The following is a 16,876-nucleotide window of genomic DNA, read 5'->3' on the forward strand; positions in this document are numbered from 1 at the left end:
GTAACTTGTTCAATTAAACTAGGTGACATCGATAATGTGTATTATATCAACCGAAGTTCTTAGAAACGTGTAACAACAATGCATCGGTTATTATAAAACATATTCTTACTAAACTACCAGGAAACATGGTGCGGACACACAGTATGCAAGTAGGATGACTTACCTTTTTTATTTTTATTTTTTTGGGAAAATGGATTCCAATTCATCCCAACTTTTCATAACAAAATTTATCTATTAATATGCCCCTCCGTTGACATGAACATTATCCACAACAAAAAGCCAATTTTAAGGCAACTTTGATTGTGGTCCAAAAGATTAAAAAAATAATAATTAAAAAAAAAAAAAAAAAAAAAAAAGTCACAAGGATAAGATTATTAGGCCAATGCACAAATTTAAAGGAAAAGGAAAACATAGGTTAGTCACCATCATAAGAAGAATAATGAAAAATAGCCCTAAAAATCTAAAATTATTCCCCTTTTACTACATAAAAGTATGTCAAATATGGTCATAATCAAGTACAGATTAATACCAACTTTCTACCCAAAAAAAAAAAAAAAAAAAAAAAAAAAAAAAAAAAAAAAAAAAAAAAAAAAAAAAAGGCCTAACTTTGCAAATGTTGTGTAGTTAGACTATCTAATCTAAAGTTAATTTAAGCAGGAAAGCACTGAAATATGCTGCTTCTAGTAATGCTTAAGGTTGGACATAGCCACCGAAATGCTGTTTTCAGCTTCTGGGAGATACAATTCATTTAGCCGCCCGGAGTCGTTGCGATCGCCTTAATGTTGTCCTTGTCCCTTCCTCTTTGACATCCTGTTTAAGTTTTTGTAAACAAGTTCAGAAGGCAATTGATCATCCTTTATACAAGTGCATAAGCAATAATATGTCGATGAAATTAGTACTATAAGATTTGTTATACTAGTATTGATTTTGTATGAATTACATCCTCAATCACATTAAACAATGTACTATTTAATTTATGTTTTCAAAAAAATAAATGTACTATTTAATTTATCAACTAAACTAGTGTAATTCTGTACAAACTACATATCATTGTTTCCAACATTAAAGTAAGGTGCATTCCTAAACAGTTGGTAATTGTTTGTATATTAAAGTAAGGTTCATCTTGTAGTTAGCATTGGAAGTTTAGGAGTATGCTACTCGGACTCGTGTAAATCAAACTTATGGATCGAGGTGCCTCTCGTACAAGGCTTTCATGATCTATGAACTTAGGCATGGGATAATAACCAATTTAAGGCAAGGGAATTGAGAACAGTCACAGACTAATCAATTTATGATCTACAGAAGAGTGTGATGATCAGAACTACAGAAGTGCATATCAATAGATTATGTAGTTTTTAACAAACAAACGCATTATTTCCCACATTTGTTCAATCAGAGTATAATTACGGCTGCAGATTTTCTTATAATCATTAATCTGAGATGGTCTAAAGAAGCTCTCTCCTTTCATTACGGCTGCAGATTTTCTTATCCTATATGTAGCAATAGCCTTTGTAAAAGCCTTCTTACTCTTGCGAAAACACATCAACACCATCAAACCCACCACAACCAACCAAGCTAATCCAAATATCCAAATAAATTTCATTTGGGTTATTTTCACTTCTTTTAACCATCAATTTCAACAGAGTTAATTTCATATCATCAACAATTCCTACCTTTTTTCTGCGAAACTAATAATTTTCTCTTCCAAATCACCCAATTTGGGTTCAGAAACAGCAACAACATTAGAAACCAGATTTTTCACTTCATTTTTAGATTCAGCAACATTGTGGTCTTCTAAACATCCATCAAACCATCATGTTCTTCTAAAGTAGTTACTGAGTTGCCTCCAATTTCCTCATCTCCTTCAACTGCAGGAATATAATAAGGACCTACATCACATTTATCAAATTCTAAATCTTTAAGTGTGTGTCTTCTTATATAGTTATGCATCGCATAGCCATAGTAGCTGCAACAAGTTTCTTTTGTGTTTCCAACGGAAAGCTGGGAATGATTGATAATATCCTCCATCTTTTTTTCCGTACACCAAATCTTCAACCTGGGATTTAGCAGAATGTTTCTCGGAGAGCAGCAGTTTGGTTAAGATTGACAGTCCCTACACATAGGCTCGTGCTTCGGATTGCTATGAAGGGTAGACTGATGATTAAGGACAAGATGCGTAAGTTGGTGTACGCTCATCAGCATAAGTGTTGCTGTTCATTACTCAGTCAGAAAACTAATAATTTGGTTGATGTTTAGATAATGGAGATCTTGTGCCATATCAAATTGATGTAAAAATTAAGGTTATATTTCTAAAGACATACACATTGTATTGATGATAAACTGATAATTAGCAGATTAAACCAAATTTTCTATTCTCAAATAGCACTCTTCATCAAAGCTAATGGCACCAAGACAAGCAACACTCTAGAAACATCCAGCTTCATATAATACACCATTCTCATACCATAAAACAAATCATAATCTTATTAATCAATTCATGCCTAACAAAATCATTCTCATTTTTTCTAGTAAACTATTAATCGAGATTAATATTGAATATAAACGATTCAAACAATCCAAAATTAACTGTTATACATATATAAAAACAACCATAAAACTTGAATTGACACTATCATATCTAATTGACAACGAAAGACCCAATTAAGTTACATAGAATCAAAATTGTAAATTTCAAGATCAATTTTTGGACCAAATTACTAACCTCATTAGCAGAACTTCTTATGAGTGAAGTATTGGGATGATTTGGATGAGGAGAACCACTAAGATTTTAAAATCTACAGTACATAAAATCAATGCAAAGAATTAGGGTTCTACCCACAAAAAGAGAAGTAATTTCCATAAATTTTAAAAATTACCTTATAATTGCTTAATTGTGTCCTCTTGGGTGGAGGGTGAGAGGTGGCCATGGAGAAAGTAGGAATAGGAGGGGTTGGATTTCTTGAGAGAAAGAGTTAAACGTTTGATAGATGAGACGTAGAATTTCTTATATACAATCGAGTATACACAAAGCTCTACAAAGGGTTGAGGGTAGGGGTACTGATTGACTTGAGCAGCTCGCGAGCAACTCGTATTAGTTGCTCATGAACTTATCGACTCGAGTTAGCTCGACTCGAGTTTTAGCTCGACTCGAATTTAGTTCGACTCGAGATATTAACGAGCACGAGTTGAGCAAGCTCTAACTCGACCCGATAAGTTCGTGAGCAACTCAATAATATTTTATCTATATAGAATTTGCAAACAAAGTTACTATCTTTAAACAAATTTGACACTTATTAAGTCTTAATTTATAAGAAAGAGTTAATTTTTAATAATATCTATATATAATAAGGAAAACAATATAAATTAAACAAAAAATAAATAAGGGCATATATTAATAGAAGGACCAAAATTTTAATAGCAGATCGTGTGCTACTCGACTCGACTCGAAACTTTAACGAGCACGAGTTGAGCAGGTTTTATTTGCTCGAAACTTTAGCAAGCACGAGTTGCGCACATGTAAAAAGTTTTTGAGTTGAGTCGAGCACTCCTCAACTCGTGATCGACTCGCTCGATAAGCACCTTTAGTTGAGGGGTTATTTTTTTTTTCTTTTTAGATGTAATGTGAGAGGTCTTTTTGTAATATGTTAGGGGTGTTTTTTCTAAATACTTTCTATTTTTATTTATCTCACAAATAATTGACACATTACTAGATATAGAATGGGATCATTAAAAAAAAATTTCACAAATTTTCTCTCTCCTCACCTATCCCACTTTCACCTCACTTATTATTTTTTATGTAACTAGGGTATCCTACGCGCGCGATGCGCGCGAAAAAGTTAGCTCTTGCATAGAAGTTGTATTAGCAAGTAGTTACACCTTTGGTTTGGGTGGTAGATCTGGTAGTTTCAATACGTACTATTTGGTTATGTGCCTATATAGTGGTTTTGTAGAAATATAAAAAAGCCACCAAAATCTTAAATGATAATTATTTTTAAAACCCTCAAAAGTTTGACAGTGTTATTTCAAAATTATTATTAAATAATATTTAATTGATTTGCATCCCTTCATATCTTAATCTAGTTTAGAACTCTTAATTGATTTGCATGATTCAATAATACTTAACGTATTTTTCTTCAAACGAATTTTTTGTGAGCTTGGTCATACGGAGTAATAATATGTGAAATGTTCGTTGTAGCTAAAAACTTAATAATGTAAGTTCAATGTTCTACGACCATCTAATATCTATATCTAATAATAAAGCAATAACCACTTAGTTATATTTTTCCTCTTAAATTCTCTCCATATTTAATACATTTTTTTTCTATCATCGATTTCCTTCGATTTTAGGAATTTAAAGTTATTTATACCTCTTGATAACATCTGCTCAAATATCATTATTTAATATGAATGTCATTTAAATTCCACGTTGTTTACGTGCGTACCATCAAATAATGTACAATTAAAAAGCTAATAAACAATAACAATATTTGTAATAATTAAAGGACAACAAAATTGTAAATAAGAAGAGCAACCACAAAGGTGTAAAAATAAATCATCTCTTGGTAATAAACAAAGTCTTCGTACATACAATTTTTTTTTTCCTTTTTAAATAACAATAATAACATATGAAGTACAAAACATTATAATTTTTTTATTTAAAAAAAGGCATTACAAGTTTTTGTTAAAAAAACTTTGTATTAATTGATGGTATGTTTAATGAAAAAAAAACCTAATTAAATATATTAATGAGAGTAAACATATTAATGAGGGTAAAAAAGTAAATATACATTTTTGTACACAATTTTATACATATTTTTAAGGGTATATTTGGTAGCACACTATTCCTAAGAGTTATTTTCTACTTTTTATAAAGTAGGGATATAAAAATAGAAAAGAGAATCTTTTATACAATAAACAAATGTTTTACATAGACTTGTACTTTTCTTAAATTATGCGTTCACTCCAACATATCGAGTATTATGAGACCGAGGGAGTAAAAAAATTTCAATAAATGGGAATACAACTTTTCGAAAACCAACCCTTAAAAAGCTACAAATTGGTGTTTCTCGTCTTTTCCTCCCTTGTTTGACCCTATTAACCAATTTTTATTTCTTTGATTGAGAAATTGCTTTAGAAATTAGGCTAAATAGCTCTTGAATAATTAAACCAAAAATCACAAAAACCCAATTGAAAAACACCCATTCCACCCCCATTTTTTTTTTTTTTTCACTTCAACTTCCTCCTCCATTTCTTGATCAAGATTTTCCTGACTTTCAACCACATTACAAGAACTCTCAAAATCAAGAGAATTTCTTTTGGGGCTATCAATAACAGTACTACTGTTGCATTGTAAAATAAGGGGTTCAAATAATGGCTGCAAATAAAGAATGAATAATGTATTTGATCAAAGGAAGATGGTGTGGTGAAATTTCGTCACTGCCTTAGAAAATTAATTCCGTCACAGTCAAGGTGCATAACTGTATTGTCGTATGTTCTCTAAGATTACACACAACTCCCACACATAACGCTTTTGGGTGAGAGGTGGATTTAAAGTAAACTTATGCCCAGTATGAGTAGGGTAGTACAAAGTATGGTTTAGACCGCACCAAACCGCAAACCAAACTGCATTTTTGCGATTTGGTACAATTTGCAGTTTGAAAATTAAAGTCAAACTTTTAAATAAATCGGATGTAAAATAAAATATTGTACATCGGTTAAAAAGTTACCCTAAACTGAGAAAAAGTTACCCTAATATGAATAAAAGTTACCCTAACATATATAAAAGTTACGAAGTATTTATTCTTTATTGATAAAAAGTAGCCAAAAATTGTAAAAGTGCACATAAATTTGATTAAAGTGACCCCCGATGCACAGTAAAATATTGTACATCGAATTTGTACAAAAGTTACTCATTTAAAAATTGCGGTGCGGTTTTTGAAAATGACCAAATCACAGCTTGCGGTTTGGTGCGGTTTCCAAAAAAATAAACCAAACCGCACTCAAAGTGCGGTTTTTATACTTTATTTTTTTAAATAAAAATAAAAGAACAAAAATATATGAGCTAATCTTTGACTATTAGCTAAATAAAGGTTAAAAAAAAATTAATATTTGAATTATAAAGTAATAATTATAAAATAAAATAAAGGTTTAGTTTTAAAAACAATGATTATAATCTTTTTAAAATATGGTTAAACTGCAAAGCACACTAAACTGCACCGCGAACACCCCTAAGTATAAGTATTTTTTTTTAAACCCTAATTGTAAGTATTTAACTTTTACTGAATGTATTTAATTTGACTTTCAATCGAAGTATATATAAGAAAGACATGGAAATGTAATTCTCATCTTAGGTGAGATCTGACATGGTATCACAACTTAGGTGAGATATTAGGGTCATATACACAAATTCTCACCCTGCCGGTGGGTAAGAAAATTAAACCCACCGGCGGGATATACACAAAATTTTCATGCTTCCGCAAACACACAAATATAGATTTTTTTTTCCTTTTCTTAAAGTTTGTTTTAAGAATCTTAATGTAACCTTGCACCTCCCACCAATAGTAGCAACCGCAAAAGCTGCCTCCATCATTGGTGGCAATTAAATACACTACCGCCTCCCACTACCGGCAGTAATCACATCTGCCAACCTACTCCATGTGCCGCACTCTATTTCCACCTTCCCATTACCAACAATGATTCTTACATTGCCCCATTGCTTTTTCTACACATATCACATATATTTTGTTTGCTGGTGGTACGGTGTATCAAAATAAGGTCAAATTTTGCACATCTCTTTTGCTATCAAGTTGGCTCCTCTTATTGTTGCAGCTAGGGGTGTACAAAAACTGGCCCGGACCTGAAAACCGACCTGAACCGGACCTGTTAGGACCAGAATTGATCCGGACCTGTAGATTCAGGTCCGGTCCCGGTCCTTGAAATTCAAGGATTCCGGGTTTCAGGTCCAGTCTGGGTAAAACCCGGAAATTTCAGGTCCGGGCCTAAAATCGGTAAAACTACTTTTTTTATTTAATAAGTCTAAATAGGTCCATAAAAAGGTCCAAACAGGTCTAAACAGGTCCAGTAAGGTCTAAATAGGTCCAAACAGGTCCATAACAGGTCCAAACAGGTCTAAACAGATCAACACTTTCATATTATTTAAAAAATAATAATAATCAGGTCTATTCAAGTCCAAACCCGGACCGGACCTGATTTTTCAGGTCTGGACTAGAACCGGACCTGTTGATTCAGGTCCGGTCTCCGGTCCTTAAAAATCAAGGATTCAGGTCCGAGTCAGGTCCGGTCCGGTTTTGGACTGGTGTACAGCCCTAGTTGCGGCATTTGAAAACTTTGTGGAGTATTAATCCTTGCTACCAGGTTTCTCTTTTGAGAATTGATTAATTTTAAGCGGTGGAATTTGATCTTTTATTTCTTGCGCAAAGTTATTTGTTTTTTCTTGAACCGTGATTTCCAGTAGTAGTGTAGTGTCTTCTTCCCGATGATGGTTTGATCCCTTAGCTTCTTCTTTTCATGATCTGCAACTTAGCCCAAGTCTGTGTACGACTCTTCTCCTTCTCCACCGGCCTAGCAGTGCTTATTTCTACTCTTCGTAGGTCGTGGTTGTTGCTTCTCATCGTCATCACCGACACATGTATACTACTTCTCTTTTGATCATGCATGGGTTACCATACTATCCTTACCGTTCGATGCGTACGTGATTCAAATCCAGTCTGAGCATCATTTCTCCCGTTCCGACTGCGGGGTGTAATAGAGAATATCCCATCCTAGGTTTATGATATATTTTGTATAAGATTATATTATTATCTTTGATATATGTAGATATCTTATATTTAAATATTAATAAATGGAAATCACTCTAATCAAGGAGTCTATATTATCTGACAGTAATGATTGGAAGACAAATCATCACCCGAACTCCAACCACCTTACAGGGCGGGTAAGAGCAATAACAAATTGGGTGCTCTGTGCCTAACAGGCCATGCCCCGCCCGACCGAGTTAGCAAAGCCTTTATGCAAGCAGTCTTGTGCGCCCAATATAATAGGACAAGACCGCCCCGGTCTTCCAAGGCATGAGGGAAAGCCACGATTTTGCCTTCCCCTTGCAGTTTACAATAATTTCTAGATTTCCTTCCTTTAATTAATTACCTATAAAATGCCCATTATCTCATTATGATATTCCTAAGTAAGATAAAATAGTAGGCACAAGTTTCATCGGATTATCACATATAAGGTTATTATTTGTTCTCAAAAAAAAAAAAAAAAAAAAAAAAGAGAAAACCTAGTTGTGTTCCATTTATAACTCGAGCAAACAAATGTCTTTCTCTTATTTGGGTTATCTCACCTCTATAATTTGAAAACTATGCTCTTAGACTCTTAATAAACTAATATATATATATATATATATATATATATATATATATATATATATATATATATATATATATATATATATAGTAGTCAGGAAGCACAAGTTACACTAGGCAATGAGTAGGGGCGAAGCCAGGAATTTAGGAAACGGGCCGGGAGGCCAATTCTTATATAGATTTTTTTTAAGAAAAAAAAAATATTAAGAGTTATTAGGAAAAAAAAAAAAAACTATAGATGAAGGATTGATCCCTTGCCAACAAAACATTATCATACCCTCATCAAACCAACTAAGCAGCCCAACTTTACTTTTATTTTGAGCTAACATTTAAATTTATCATAAAATTTATGGGTGCCAACAATTAAAAAAACTAGGCTGCCATGATGGATCGGGGAGGCCGGGCTTCCACCGGCCCCTCCCCTACCTCCGTCCCAAGCAATGAGGATGCACGGTCGAGTATATATATCAAACTATCCGATCGCCAATCTCTATACTATGGTCATATGGTGCTATCAAACCCCCATGATCATGCTCTCCAAGCGCTCTTCCAAGTCCAACAATATAATCTCCAAAAAACTAGCATTGTGACATAGCAGAACAAGTGTACTTGTAACTTAATTTGTAAGTTGTGACATTAAAAGATTTGGGTTAGTGTAGCCCAAATTCCATTAGCCCAATTTATTATGTCTCAAGGTATCCAAAAATTTCTAGAATATTTTACAATATTGAGAATTTGATGGAGATTGGTGTAAGAATCTAAAAATGGTGAAGGTCATGAAGATTTTAGATTTATGTGGTAAATTTAAAGAACATGTGGGTAGAAACTTCGCAAACTTCTTCCACCTTCATACATCACCTATAAATACAAGGTATTGGGCATCATTTGGAGTATGTATCCACCTACATCATCCTCCAATACTCTGATACCCTTATACACTCTATTAGTGTCTCTCTATGCTTAGAAAGAATTTAGATATCTATCATGATTGAAGTTTCTTCATACACACAATCTCCTTAGCTAATCCACTATTCCTACTTTGTAATACTCCTTTGTGAGTTTCTTATAGTAAGAGTTCTCTTGTAATGGGTTTTTTGATAAATTTTCCCACGTTAAATATTGTGTGTCCATTTTTACTACTTATCTTGCTTTTATATTTCTTCTAATTATGTTATCAATTTCTACATTTTTCATTTGATTCCGATGTGCACTACAAAAGAAGTGAGCAAATGTGGGATCAAACAGCTAATAAATTATATCAGCCATACAAATGATTAATCTATTTTTTTAAATTGTATTGACGCTCAAAATTCGTTGACAAAGGACATTGTATTTTTTAGAATTACAAAGGAGAGTGCTAATGTTTGACAAAAGTTGTAGATAGATTACCCACTTTTGAGAAATTGCAAATATAGTATTCAAACAAATATTCAACCACTATACAGAAAAATAAATAAATAAATAAATAAATTGCTGACACATTTATAAGAAGGCATTAATGTTCGAAAAATTTCAACATTTTTCTGTTACTTATGCTCAACCCTTAAAATGTTTCCCTTGTTCCACTTAATTCTCTGAGCTTTCTGCCTTCCTCTCTGGCTCTCTCTCCCCTACTCTCTCAACTTTATCTATCTTGCAAAGCTAATGCATGCGCTGCCAGCCAGAGCTTTGTTATTCCGATATACTATTTTTTTTCCTTTCAAAGTTTGAAAATCCCTAATTAGATTTTATTAATGGTAAAGGAATATATTTGGAAGCGGCATCATCGATGTAAGGACGGAAGTGTCTGAACTCTTGAATTCTTTCTTTGGTTTGAAGCAAAATTCCCTCAAAGGCATAGATTGAATGGTAAGAAATACCATTCCGGCACAATATAAGACGCGGTAGGCTGAGACGGAGCATAACCTGAATCTCGGTTAAGAACGGCCCGCTCATAGTCAATCAATTGCCGTCTGAATCGCAGGACTCACTTGAGGTTGGATCCGCTGATCTGCTACCATTTCTGATGAATCCCTTTGATTTGAATTATTCTGAGAAATCTCTTATGTAATTAATTATAATTGAAATAATGTTTTCTTTAATAGCTTTTAAATCTTATGAGTATTGCTGACAATCCTTATTTTGCCTTCAATCTTAATTATCTTATATCAAAAGATTCAAAGCCTAATGATAATCGAAGAGGGCCGAAGAGTTTTTAGTATACAAAAAGTTAGATCACTTAATAAATTGCTTGTTAATATTATGTATAGAGGCAGAAAATTGGTTGTTTGTATCATGTTCGACGACTAAGGTCATAACTCATAATTGAGTAATGATTCATTCAGCTCATAATCAGGTTGGTTTAGGTTCTTTAAGTCTCTTTTAAATTAGCTTATCATGATAATCAAATCAATATTAGTTGCCCTGATTTTTGAGTTCGCTTATTTCAGTCTTGTAAAGTATACTACGAGGTTTTGGGTATAATTCAAGTTTGAGCCCTATAATATGTACGCTGTGACTTGTAAGTATATGTTAATGTCCCCAGCTTGCATAATGTAACTAGAGGGGCTTTTTTTGTTAATTTTATTTTATGTGCTCTAGTGCCTGATTTTGAAGCTTGGATCTATCAAATGTAACAAGGAAAAACCCCTTTCTACTTGTGTGCAATCATCTTTCTTTTCTCATGGGTCAATTCACAGGTTAAGCTACTAAATACTCCCTCCGTTTTTTTTTTTATATGCATCACTTCCCTTTTATGGGTGTTTTTTTTTAAATGCATCACTTCCTTATTTGGAAACTTTATACTATATTTTATCATTTCTCTCTCTTACTTTAAACTCCACTTAAATTATTTTATCATTTCTCTCTCCTCTATGGTCCCCACTTATATAATAAAAATATCTACTCTCCCTCACATTCTTTCTCTTTCATGGTCCCCATTTTACTTATACTATAATAAATTATTCATCCACTCACAATATTATATTACCCTTCTAAAACTCCGCGCATCACCAAGTGATCAATCAATCAATCAATCAATCAATCAAAGCCTTAATCCCAAAAGTGGGGTCGGCTAACATGAACCAAATTTGATTATTCCGTGTAGTCATCAACATAAATCTTTCTCCTCCATCCCTTACGATCCAAAACTTCATCCTCACGTAAATCCATGCACTTCATATCCTTCCTCACTCCTTCCAACCAAGTCATCTTTGGTCTCCCTCTTCCTCGTTTAATCCCTCCATGGTCCCACTCTTCCACTCTTCGCACCGGTGCACCCTCGGGTCTCCGTCTTACATGTCCAAACCAACGCAGACGATTTTCCCTTAATTTATCTACAATGCCCGCCACACCTACTTTCTTGCGAATAACCTCATTTCTGATTCTATCTCTTAAAGTGTTTCCACACATCCACCTTAACATGCGCATTTCCGTAACCTCCATCTTTTTAATATGCTCTTTCTTAGAAGCCCAACATTCTGTACCATAGAGCAACACTGGTCTTATGGCAGTCCTGTAGAATTTTCCCTTCAACTTTAAGGGAATGCTGCGGTCGCATAACACTCTATAAAAAAAACGGAGGGAGTATTTTTGGAAAAATTGATTCAAATAATCCCACCTTTGGCCGGTTCACTATTAATAATCCCACCTTTTGATTATTATCTAATAATCCCACCTTTATAGGCAATTTCCTTCTATTGGTCCCTAACTTGTTGGTAACCTGCTTTAATAGGTGAATATGCTATGTGTCTCTTTGTTATTGGTTGAAAATTAAAACAAATTTTTTAAAAAAAAACTAAAAAATTAAAAAAAAAAAAATAAAAGAAAAACCAAAAAATGAAATTAACAAAAAAAACATATCTTAGCCACCCCAACCCCATGTCACTCCATCCCAACTCCGGGTGGTTTATTGATGAAGAAAGGATTGTTTTGATCCTTAAAATGGAGAAATTCAGATGGAGGAGCGGCGTTGTCGTTGGGTGGGACATGAAGAGGGAAAGATCCGGTGGTGGTGGGGGTGGGGAAGGTGGCTGCCAGGGATGGAGGGAGTGGGAAGGGACGGCTATCGGAAGTTCAGGTTGCCTCCCGTGGGTTGGGGGTGGCTGGACTTTTTATTTTTTATTTTTAAATTTTTTTTTTACCAATAACATAATAACATGTGTCATTTAAATTAGAATGAAAATTATTTACCCATTGTATAAGTAACTGGTCGCAAGGGACCATTAGGAGAGAATCTCATATAAAGGTGGGATTATTAGATAATAATCAAAAGGTGGGATTATTATTAGCGAACCGGTCAAATGTGGGATTATTAAAATCAATTTTTCCTTTTTTATGTTGAATGCGTTATATAGAGTGACATATTAAAGTCTACAGGTGAAGTTCATGTTGCAAAGCTTTTGGCGGGATCACTGGCCTATGATGACATATAGTTTAGAGGCAAGACCAGGAACTCTTGGAACATTAAGAAGTTTTCAACTACTATTTTGGCTTGTTGTTTGCAAATCCACAGGTTATTTTTCACCTTGAACCATAATATATCATTGTGTACCATTATCTAGATTAACATTTGGTCCTATATATCTGTCATCACTTCACTTAGTATGCTACATTTTACGCAAACAAGCATTCCTCATGAAGTGAATTTTGGTTTCCATCAATTGAATTCTAAAGAATATGTTATAAGAACAATTGACAACTCAAACCTTCATATCTCGAATTTCACTTTAGCCTTTTGTTTTGTTTATAATAGTGGGTTATAACATATTAATTAAGTGTTTATTGGGGGAAGGGACAAAAGAAGTATGGTGGAGGAGGTGAGGCAATATTGATTAAGTTGCTATTTTATGGGTCTAAGATATGACATTGATTACTTTTGTTTTCTTTTTGGGGAAAGAGATACAAATTCTTAAATGGAACTGGTTCACACTAATTTATTATGGACCACTAACATTAGAAAAACTATGTTTGTTTTATTAATTAAAAAAAAAGGGTCACTGTGTTAATATAAAAAGTCATTTTGGTAATATATAGCCCTAAGTGGTTAGTTTTTTTAATGAAATATTTTTTATATTGATAAATATGAATTATAAAGGCCACTATGTAAAAATTAGGGTAATAGCGTCGTATTTCAAGTTCACAATATTATTAAACGTTGTAGTAGTTTTAATAAAGATTACTATGTTAAAAATAAGAGTCACTATGTTTAATATAATGTCAGTTGCGTGTGTATAGACCTCGGGTACACACAAGTCTTTCTGGGAAAGAGATTCGATGTGTCTCTTCCACCAAATCTGCATTTTATAAATATCATTATTGACTATACCCATGTTTGATTACACTTTTTTATTTTTATTTTTTATTACAATATATTTTCCAGTGACAGTGTCTCTTTGCTTATACTGATGTTTGATTAAAATTTATTTAATGGTTGTCTAGATATTGCTATGTTTTTATTCGGAGCAGATCTAATACTCCATACAGCAAGTCTGGAACAACTACACCTAGACTTACCAAATTAGTCATGGCAGGATAACTTAAATCAGATGCTGATTTACCTTCTCTTGTTAAGAATTATGCAGACCGCTTTTGATTCGAAACTGTCCATTACTTGATCCACCACCCGAGTTTCGACACCAGAAGTATGTTTTAATTGATTCCTTGATATCTCATTTTCAATTAAAGTTTTTGGTGTTGTTTTATTAGTGTAGGGCAATACTTAGATGCTGAACTCATCTGTATAATAAAAAATTGTAGTAAGTGATAATTTTGTGACGGATATTGAATTTGATTCGTTGAATTGTAAATTTGTAAGTTTTAGGGTGCTAATATTTCTTTGTTGAATATATAGGTGAATTTGCAAGTTAATTTGATGGTTTTTAGGTTGGTAAATTGTGAGAATAGTAGTTTCAGCTACTTGAAATCGAATGTGATTAGTAGGAATGCGGTATTCTTTTATGGGAATTAAATAGGATTGCCCGGAATGCAATATTCTTTAATGGGAATTGAATGGGATTGGTTGGTGTAGACACCCATTTGTGTCTCCCCAAAACCAAACCCGGTGATGAGTACCTTTCACGTCAAATCATAATCGAATGAAGTGAAAGTGTGGAAAGTCTAGTGATGCGGATATTTTTAATTTCTTTTCTTTTCTCTCTGTTTTTGAAAACCTATTTTAAGAAAACAGCCAATTCAGTTTGGTTGGTCCATCATATGGGTCCAATAGTAGTGTAGTTGGATGGGGTTTGAAAAGACCTTTCCAACGATATATTATAAGCCCAATTCCGATGAATAATGAGGAAGTTATGACCAAAATACTAAATTAGGCCCGGTTTGAACCTTATATGCGGCCCAATGATCTGGGGGAGGCCTAATATGGATTTATCATTCCTAATGCAATTAGGAATAGTTTTATTCTTCTATATTCTTCTAGAAAATTCTTTTCATTCCTAATTCAATTAGCATTGATAAATTGACTTTTGTTGACTTTTTAGAGTTTTAATCGGAATAAAAAAGTATTTTTGAGGAAAATACGATTTTATCCTCCTGTACGGTTAAATTCTATCTGATTTTAGAAAATGCGTCAAAAACGGGATTAGCGCCTAACGCCAGACATTAGCGCCTGGCGCTAGCTTCGTTTTTTCGCTTTTCAGAACTCTGGTTCGATTTTCTATCTTTTTTACTGCTTTTCTCTATAAATAGCCTCTTAAAATTCTGTTTTCAATCATCAATTCTTCTCATCAATTTCCATCAATTCTTATTCTTTCTAATTTTCATCAACTCTCATCAAGAATCTCTTGATTACTCTCTCTCTCTCTCTCTCTCTCTCTCTCTTTCTAAACCAACCCTTTTTACAAACACAATTCCTCATACATTAGCACTAGACATACCTAGCATTGTTCGAAGTTGCCTTCGCCCTAGACGTGAAAGGTTTTAATTTCTGAGGGTTTGGTCCCAAATCTCTCTTTCAATTATTTAATTTAATTGTTTTGATTATTATTTTCCTTGAAGTTACTAACGTGTGTATTTTGTTATTAGAAAAAGGTACGAGGCATCCAAGTAAGTGCTTTAATGGTTTTCATTGTTATTATGATATAGAAATCATGCTCAGGTTGTTATTATGATTTCTAATGTTATGTTAGGGCGTTTTGATCTTCCTAGTATCATGTCTAGGGTAACTTTAATATCAAGTATGATTAAAAGTATGATGCCTTTTATTTTCTTCCTAATATTTATGATTGTTAGTATCATGTTAGGGCTAAATATTTGATCTTTGATGTTTAGTGACATGTTAGGGTTTGTTATGACTATTTTTATGAATAGGATCTTGCTATTATTATGCTTTAACATTATTATGACTATTTTTATGATTTATGATTATAATTGTTATAATTATTGTTATGATGATTATTTTTAATTATGATTGTCATTATTACAATTATTTTTATTATGATTATTATGTTGCTTGATTATATTTATTTTTATTGCTTGATCACGCCTTTTATGCATGTTTAAAGGGAATTTGTACTTGTAATCACGCTTAATGAGATAATTAATAATCTTGTTTAGGGTTAATTTGATTATAATTCAAGTGATCGCCAACAATAGATTTATTTGTGCATTAATATTCAACCAACATAGATAAACAGGTTTAGGGTTAACCTATTGATTGCATGTTAGTCAGAAAGCGCACATGAATACGATCAAAATAAAGTAGAGGCCTATTATTAGGGCAGGTTCAATCTCTTTTAGGTTGGATTTGTACCTTCATCCCCGAACTACCAGTTATGGTTCGAGACCTATTGGAGTTGACGATCTCTTGGATCGTTAAGGGGTGTAACCTTCACCTCGTGAACGGTTTACAAGTTCCTAAAACTTGTTGGCGACTCTTTTGCTCTATCTTCTTTCCCTTTGGACGCCACCGTACTTTAGTGTATGATCACAGTGGGGTTCAAGCTAGGGGTAATGCTTGAAATATTCCCTACAGTTGGAATATAATACTCTGATGCAAATATTGTTTTTGTTCATTCAGAAGCCACTGCCGCGTAATTTTAAGCCATCAGAGTTGCACGCTCACTTGTCAACTGTGCAAGATGTTCTGAATAAGGCAAAAGGTAAGTGGCTTTAGGACCCGAGATATTTGAAAGCTCTCTTTTTCACTATGTGCAGGATGATAGACAAACTTCATGGCGGATGCAGGCAGTACGTGGCTTTAGGACCCGAGAGATTTGTAAACTGAAAACACTTGCCTCATCCTTGTGATTTGTTTACAAGCATCTTGAATTGAAGCTATCAAGATGGTTTTGGGTACACCAGGCTGCATAATTCTTAGGTTTTTTTTATTACTTCTTTAACTGTGATTTGTTTTATACTTTAGGGGTTAAGGTATTTGATTCAGATGTTCTGAAAATCAATCGCATTTCGATTTTCTCATATTTTTTTATAGTAAAATAGTTTTGAGATGTTAGTTATGTGAATTGATTGCTTAAATCTTAAATTTTTGTGTTTGTTATGAC

At 33.4% G+C, this 16,876-nt stretch overlaps 1 protein-coding gene across 6 annotated transcripts in view; it reads right to left on the reverse strand.

Annotated features, from left to right (window-relative positions):
• Positions 1–428: 428 nt before the first annotated feature.
• Positions 429–16,876, reverse strand: part of LOC145558642 (uncharacterized) — a 55,765-nt gene continuing 39,317 nt past the window's right edge. The window contains exons 1-3 of one of the 6 annotated variants that reach the window (XR_014092581.1): positions 2,723–2,928; positions 1,674–2,210; positions 429–810 (exon numbers count right to left, since the gene is read on the reverse strand). Coding sequence is in view for 1 of the 6 variants with exons in the window: in XM_081619952.1 (XP_081476078.1) it covers positions 745–810 (66 nt within the window). In the remaining 5 variants the exon portion in view is untranslated. Of the gene's footprint in view, positions 811–863; positions 2,211–2,722; positions 3,006–16,876 lie in introns of those variants that run through there. The other 5 variants (XR_014092580.1, XR_014092579.1, XR_014092582.1 and 2 more) reach the window with 5 other exon arrangements.

The sequence above is a fragment of the Chenopodium album genome, chromosome 9 (genome assembly GCF_948465745.1).
Source record: "Chenopodium album chromosome 9, dcCheAlbu1.1, whole genome shotgun sequence".
Taxonomy (NCBI): Eukaryota; Viridiplantae; Streptophyta; class Magnoliopsida; order Caryophyllales; family Amaranthaceae; genus Chenopodium; species Chenopodium album.